This window comes from Lipotes vexillifer, unplaced genomic scaffold (genome assembly GCF_000442215.2).
Source record: "Lipotes vexillifer unplaced genomic scaffold, Lipotes_vexillifer_v1.1 scaffold1417, whole genome shotgun sequence".
Classification (NCBI taxonomy): Eukaryota; Metazoa; Chordata; class Mammalia; order Artiodactyla; family Lipotidae; genus Lipotes; species Lipotes vexillifer.
Window position 1 is genome coordinate 256924 of NW_006778171.1, and position 7221 is coordinate 264144.

Sequence of the window (7221 nt, forward strand, 5' to 3'; positions counted from 1 at the left end):
GCTCCTGCGGCACCTTGGCTCCTCCTCCTTGCCCTCAGGTCCCCCCCCCCGCCCCCCCCCCGCCTCCCAGATTCACTCCTGCTCCATCCACAGCACCCAGACCGGTCTGTCTAGACCCCCATCTCTTCCCCGGTCGCCTGCAGCAGCCTCCTGTCCCTCCCTTCCAATCGGCAGCCTCCCCAGCCACCCGGGTGGCCATCCCATCACCCCCCTCTCCAGGGGCCTCTGGCCGGCACTCCAGTCTGGCCACAGCCGGCTCTTCCCCAACAAGGGCCACGTACGGACCGGCCCAGCCAGCACCTGTGCGCTGCTCCTCCCCTCGCCCACCTGGCTCAGCCCTGCCGTCCTCCAGCATCAGCTCATGTATTGCCCTCCTCGAAGTCCCAGCCCTCTGGGTCAGCCTCCTTTAAACCATGGTGTCTCCTGAGCCTCCCAACAGATCATAACTCCCCCAGCCCCAGCCCGGGGTGTGCACGGGCTGGTGGAAGGGGCCGGGGGCTTCCCCCTGCCCAGACGCCCTTCCCCAGGTCCCTGCACGGCACCCCCACGGGCCTCTTACGTGGTGGGCACAAAATGCACACTCACCGAGCGCAGAAGCGCTCAAGTGTCAGAAGCCTTGAAGCTGTGGAAGGAGGAACCCATACAAGGGCCTGCGTCCCTCACATCAGTGGCTCCCAAACCGCAGCCACCCAGTGGCAGCAGGCGACCGGGCTTGTTCTGCTCGTGCCCAGCAGCACACAAGGCCGGGTTCTGCTTTCATTCCAGCAGCGCCAGATCCTGGGACTGATCACGTCCTCTCTGCACTGGCTCTGGGAAGTTCAGAACCAAAAGGGGGCCCAGGTGCTGAGTGTACGGGACACGGGAGCAAGTCCACGGCCCGTGTTTTTCACTCCTGCTTCCTTCACCCCACCCCCTCCCTTATTTTTCTCCCCTTAATCCTGCGGCCCCATGTGTCTGCTTCTCTGCCACTTGGAGCCTTTGGGGAAGGAGGCATCATCACATCAGCAAAGCGAGCATCGAGCGTGGAGAGCCCAGCGGCATGGCGGGCAGACCAGGGTCTGCGGTCAGGGGGCTGGGGTCGCCCGGCCCTGCTCCCAAACCCCTGAGTGGTGGTGCAGGTCTTCCTCTCCCGGGACCTCTGCTTCCTGGCACGTCCCCTCATCACTCACTGCCCCCTCTCCAGGGGATGTGCTGGGCCTGCAGACAGGAGCCTCCCTCTCACAGGCCCCGCCGTGACCCCGCTTCCCTGCCCGCAGGGTCCCCATGAGGAGCTCCCGCCAGGCCCCCTCACTGCCCTTGCCGCTCTAGCCCTGTTGTGAGTCACGCGGGGGGACGAGGCGCAAAGGCATCGGGGGCCCAAGGGATAGGGGGGCTTACCTTGAGGACGAAGCCGTCGGGGCAGGCACGGTCATACTTGTACACCTTGTAGACGACCAGAAAGATGACACAGGTGAGGAAGGCCAGGGCAAACAGCACCAGCACGGACACCTGTGGGGGGGGGCGGGGCCGTCAGCACAGCTGAGGGGGCGGCCACGCAGACACCCCCACAGGCCCGCGGGCCACTGTACACGGGCACCGTCTCCGGAAGGAGGCGCGGAACAGAACCGGGAGGCCTCTATCTGGTGATAAGCAGTCAGCAGAGTCACTTTACACTGGACAACTTTTTGTACCATTTTCAGTTTTTCACCACAAGCATGCATCACCTTCATTTTAAATTAGCCATTTCTAGTATTCCCGGCCTTGTACAGAGAGCTCGGGGTACAGATAACGATCAGGCCTCATGGACATCGGACACACCATCGAGCCGTGGGTGTGGGCTGCCCTTCGGATGCTGCGGGTCACCACAGTGACGCATCAGCCAATGGCTAATCAGCGGTTCCAGAGACACCCCTGAGCCCTGGACACCAGCCCTGCCCTTGACCTGGGGCCAGCTGGGCAGGACAGACAGACCCTCCCGGGCCCCCATCACCTCCACTCTGGACAGTTTGCTGCGTGTTCAGTTAGAGCCTGTCCTCCCCACCCTGGAGGGTGGTCCCCATTAGCATGGGACTCGGCGTTCTGCACCGTGGCTGGACCACGGGACGTACTCAGTAATGTCGGCAAATGATGCATGACAGCCCATGAGCAGAGTGGGCCAGCGATGGGAGACCTCCCCACTGCAGGGCCTGGGGCACGGGGGACGAAATGATGCTGCATCTGGCCTTGAAGGTGCTCCCTGGCTGCTGGGAGCCGCTGGGCAGGGGCAAGAGCGTGTCCTGGGCTGAAAGGGCGTGCAGAGGCCCTGCGGGTCAGGTCGGGAGGTGTGACCAGGAACTGGGCCCCCAGCCCAGCCCCACTACTCCCTCTCTTCTCCCCACACGGCCACCCTGGCCACTGGCCACTGCTGCCCGGGCTACGAGTCCCCACCTCCAACCCCCCAGCTCACACTCACTGCAGCCTGGGCGACACCTGTCCCCTCTGTGCCCCCCACCCAGGGAAGCAAGCAAGGAGTCTCTGTGTCACCCCCAAGGAGGCCCTTCCTGCCCATCTCTGCAGTCCTCCCCCGTCAACATCTCTGTCCTCTACCCCCCGTTCTTCCCGTGACCCCTCACCTGAGCTGTCAGGGCTGTCACCCTCTCTAGCCACTCCAGCCTGTCTGGACAACCCGCCTGCACGTGGAGCCTGCGTCTGACAAGGGGACACAGGGTGGCGCCACGGCTGCCTCAAGGCCCAAAGCACCCCCAGGGAAGGTGCCATCTGGGTTCTGGTGGCCGCTACAGCACACGGGCAAGAAGACCACCCGGCCCGGGTGGGCAGCCTGGGGAGACCGCAGAGGCAGCTGAGCATGGAGCTGGGTGACAAAGGAGGCTGATCTGAGGAAGAGGAGGGGGCAGTGGCCCTGGGGACACGCGGCGGCTGAAGGAGCAGCAGAGTATGTGCGGGGCTTTCCGACAGGGGTGGCAACCCTGCCGGTGCCCGGCACCCAGGAGGGGCAGCCAGATTCTGGGTAAGTCAGCCAACTCCTCCAGGCCCAGGCTCCTGCCAGCCAATGACAGTGAGAGGCCCCAGCTCCCGGGGCTGGTGGGAGGGTGGAGGGCTCAGTGCTGTGCTGCCGAGAACAGCACCTAGGCACAGTGGATGCTCTGGAAGGGGGCGTTTGCTGTTGGTGCTGCAACTGTGACCACAGCCATTCCCTTGCTCACTCGGGTCACACGGTTGGCAGATGCAGAGCTGGACTCTCAGCCCAGGCCGCACAGCCTCCCCCAGGCCCGCCGCCCTATCCTACCTGAGCCCCTCCCCACATTCACCTGACTACTGCTCGCCCAAATCTGCCCTGCCCGGGACCCAGCTACCCACTGGCGGCCCCTGGGGGCAGCAAGGGCCACTTCAGCAGCTCTTTCCACAGTCTAGAATAGCAGGGTTGTCCACAGGGAGAGCTGTGTTTAAACTAACTGAACTCCTTCGTAACCCTCTATATTCTATTTTGGGCATTTGAAAACATTATTCCAAGAAGAGGTCCATGGCACACAACAGGTTAAGAAGCCCTGTTAGAATATGTCCTCCTCAATAAAATATTAGCGGACCGAATTCAACTACACGTTAATAAATACATGCACCATGATCAAGTGGGATTCATTCCATGGTTGCAAGGATGGTTCCAACATCCACAAAATCTATGTGACATATCACAGTAACAAAATGAAGGATAAAAATCATATGACCATCTCAACAGATGCAAAAAAGCATGTGACAAAATTCAACATGCATTTATGATAACAACTCTCAACAAGTGGGTATAGAGGGAATGTACATAATAAAGGCCATGTATGACAAGCCCACAGCTAACAGCATACTCAATGGTGAAAAGCTGAAAGCTTTTCCTCTAAGATCAGGAACAAGAAAGGGATGGCCACTCTTACCGGTTTAACACAGTATTACAAATCCTAGCCAGGACAATTACGCAAGAAAAAGAAAGAAAAGGCATCCAAATTAGAAAGGAGGAAGTGAAACTGTTACAATTTGCAAATGACAAAGTTATCTATAGAAAACCCTAAAGACCACCAAATAACTGTTAGAACTAATCAACAAAGTTGCAGGATACAAAATCAACATACAAAAATCGATTGCATTTCGATACGCTAATAAGTGAACTATCAAGTGTAATTAAGAAAACAATCCCACTTACAATTGCATCCCAAAGAATAAAATACCTAGGAATAAATTTAACCAAGCAGGTAAAAGACCTGTACACTGAAAACTATTTATAAGACAGTGATGAAAAAAAACTGAAGACACAAAAAAATGGAAAGATATTCTGTCCTCATGCATTGGAAGAATTAATATTGTTAAAGTGTCCACACTACCACTACCCAAATCAATCTACAGACTCAGTGCAATCCCTATCAAAATTACGTATTCATTTTTCACAGAAATAGAACAAACTATCTTCCAATTTGTGTCAACCATAAAATAGCCAAAGCAATCTTAGGAAGAAGAAAATTGGAGGCATCATGCTCCTTGATTTCAAACTGTATCACAAAGGTATTCAAAACAGTATGGCAGTGGTGTAAAAACAGACACGTAGACTATGGAACAGAGAAGAGAGCCCATAAATAAACCCACATGTGTATGGTCAATTAGTTTATGACAAAGGAGCCAAGAATATAAAACAGGGAAAGAACAGTCTCTTCAATAAATGGTGCTGGGAAAACTGCAGAGCCTCACGTAAGAGAATAAAACTCAACCACTAACACCATATGCAAATATTAACCCAAGACGGATTAAAGACTTGAACGTAGGACCTGAAACCATAAAACTCCTAGAAGAAAACACAGGTGATAAGCTCCTTGATATTGGTCTTGGCAAGGATTTGTTGTATTTGACCCCAAAAGCAAAAGCAACAAAAGCAAAAATAAACAATAAAAATAAACAAGCAGGACTACATCAAGCTAAAACGCTTCTGCACAGCAAAGGAAATCATCAACAAAATTAAAAAGCAACCTACTGAATGGGAAAGAATATCTGTAAATCATATATCTGATAAGGGGTTAATATAAAAATATATAAAGAACTCATAGAACTCTAGAGCAAAACCCAAAGAATCCAACTAAAAAATGGGCAGAGGAACTGCATAGGCACTTTTTTCCAGAGAAGACATACAGATGGCCAACAGGTACATGAAAAGGTGCTCAACACCACTAACCATCAGAGAATTGCAAATCATAATCATAATGAGATATCACCTCACATCTATTAGAATGGATATTTTCAAAAAGAAAAGAAACAGTAACGGTCGGAAAGGACGCAGAGAAAAGGAAACTCTCCTGCAATATTGGTGGGAATGTCAATTGGTGCAGCCACTATGGAAAACAATCCAGAGGTTCCTCAAAAAACTAAAAATAGAACTACTGGGACTTCCCTGGTGGCACCGTGGTTAAGAATCCACCTGCCAATGCAAGGGGACACAGGTTCGAGCCCTGGTCCGGGAAGATCCCACATGCCACAGAGCAACTAAGCCCGTGCGCCACAACTACTGAGCCTGCGCTCTAGAGCCCGCAAGCCACAACTACTGAGCCCACGTGCCACAACAACTGAAGCCCATGCACCTAGAGCCTGTGCTCCGCAACAAGAGAAGCCACCACAATGAGAAGCCCGCGCACTGCAATGAAGACCCAACACAGCCAAAAATAAATTAAAAAATGAATTCATTAAAAAAAAAAAAAAGAACTACCATGTGATCCAACAATCCCACTTCTGGGTATTTATCTGAAGGAAATGAAAAAACTAACTTGAAAAGATGTTTGCAGCCCCACATTTACTGCAGCATTATCTACAATGGCCAAGATACAGAAGCAACCTAAGTTGCTTGGATAAAGATGTGGTATATATATTCAACGGACTATTATTCAGTCATAAAAAGAAGGAAATCTTGCCATTTGTAACAACATGGGTGGATCTTGAAGGCCTTATACTAAGTGAGATAAGTCAGACCAAGTAAAACAAATACTGTTCAAGCTCACTTATATGTGGAATCTTAAAAAAAAATAAAAATAAACACTGAGCTCATAAATACAGAGATCAAATTGGTGGTACCAGAGGCAGGGGGGTGGGGGAAATGGGTGAAGGGGGTCAAAAGGTACACACTTCCAATTAACGATAAATAAGTCCTGGGGATGTAGCAGCATGGTGACTACAGTTAATAAAACTGTGCTGCGTATCTGAAAGTGGCTAAGAAAGTAGCTCTTAAAAGGTCTCATCACAAGAAAAAATATTGTAACTGTGTGGTGACAGATGTTAACTAGACTTACAGTGTGATCATTTCTCAGTACACACAAATATTGAATCATTCTGTTACACAGCTGAAACTAAAATACTGCTATATGTCAACTACATTTCAATTTTTTTTAAAAAGGGTATAGGGACTTCCCTGGTGGTGCAGCGGTTAAGAATCCGCCTGCCAGTGCAGGGGACACAGGTTCGAGCCCTGGTCCAGGAAGATCCCACGTGCCGCAGAGCAACTAAGCCCGTGCACCACAACTACTGAGCCTGCGCTCTAGAGCCCGCAAGCCCCAACTACTGAGCCCGCGTACCACAACTACTGAAGCCCACATGCTTGTGCTCCGCAACAAGGGAAGCCACAATGAGAAGCCCGCACACCGCAACGAAGAGTAGCCCCCGCTCGCCGCCAACTAGAGAAAGCCAGCGTGCAGCAACAAAGACCCAACGCAGCCAAAAATAAGTAATTTTTAAAAAAAATTTAATTAAAAAAAATTTAAAAGAGTATAATCTCAAGTCTTGGAGAGACGTGCATCCTTAAACCTATCCCTTGAATCAGAAGCCACGTGAGGTTTGGTTCACAGTACCCCATCTGTTTAGGTATAAAAAGAACCCCCCTCTCTCCGCAGGACCGTGGGGAACCACCTCCTTGGGGCCGTCCTCCTGGAACCTGGCCTGGGCCTTCCATCCAGGATTCCTGGGCCCGATGGCCAAGGAGCTCACAGAACTGAGAAATGAGAACACAACAGTCCCCCAAGCAGCTGAGGGAGAAGGCAAATGAATAGAGCCCTGGAGAGTCAGCAGGAGGCATGGGACATGGCAAACCCCAGCCCCCAGCGGTGGGTTGTCCCACTCCCTGCTCCACGCCTCGGTGAACCCCAGGCCTCTCCCGGGCCCCAGAGTCTGATCGGGGCTGGAAAGCACCCTGTGGGGAGTGGGGGGAGAAATGTGGGTTCACATTTCCCC

General features: G+C 52.4%; 1 protein-coding gene across 2 annotated transcripts in view; it reads right to left on the bottom strand.

Annotated features, from left to right (window-relative positions):
• The window catches only part of NSG1 (neuronal vesicle trafficking associated 1), a 30530-nt gene that overhangs the window by 6441 nt on the left and 16868 nt on the right, over positions 1-7221 (bottom strand). For both annotated transcript variants that reach the window (XM_007451502.1, XM_007451501.1), the window contains exon 3: positions 1378-1488. In XM_007451502.1, coding sequence (XP_007451564.1) covers positions 1378-1488 — 111 coding nt within the window. The remainder of the gene's footprint in view (positions 1-1377; positions 1489-7221) is intronic.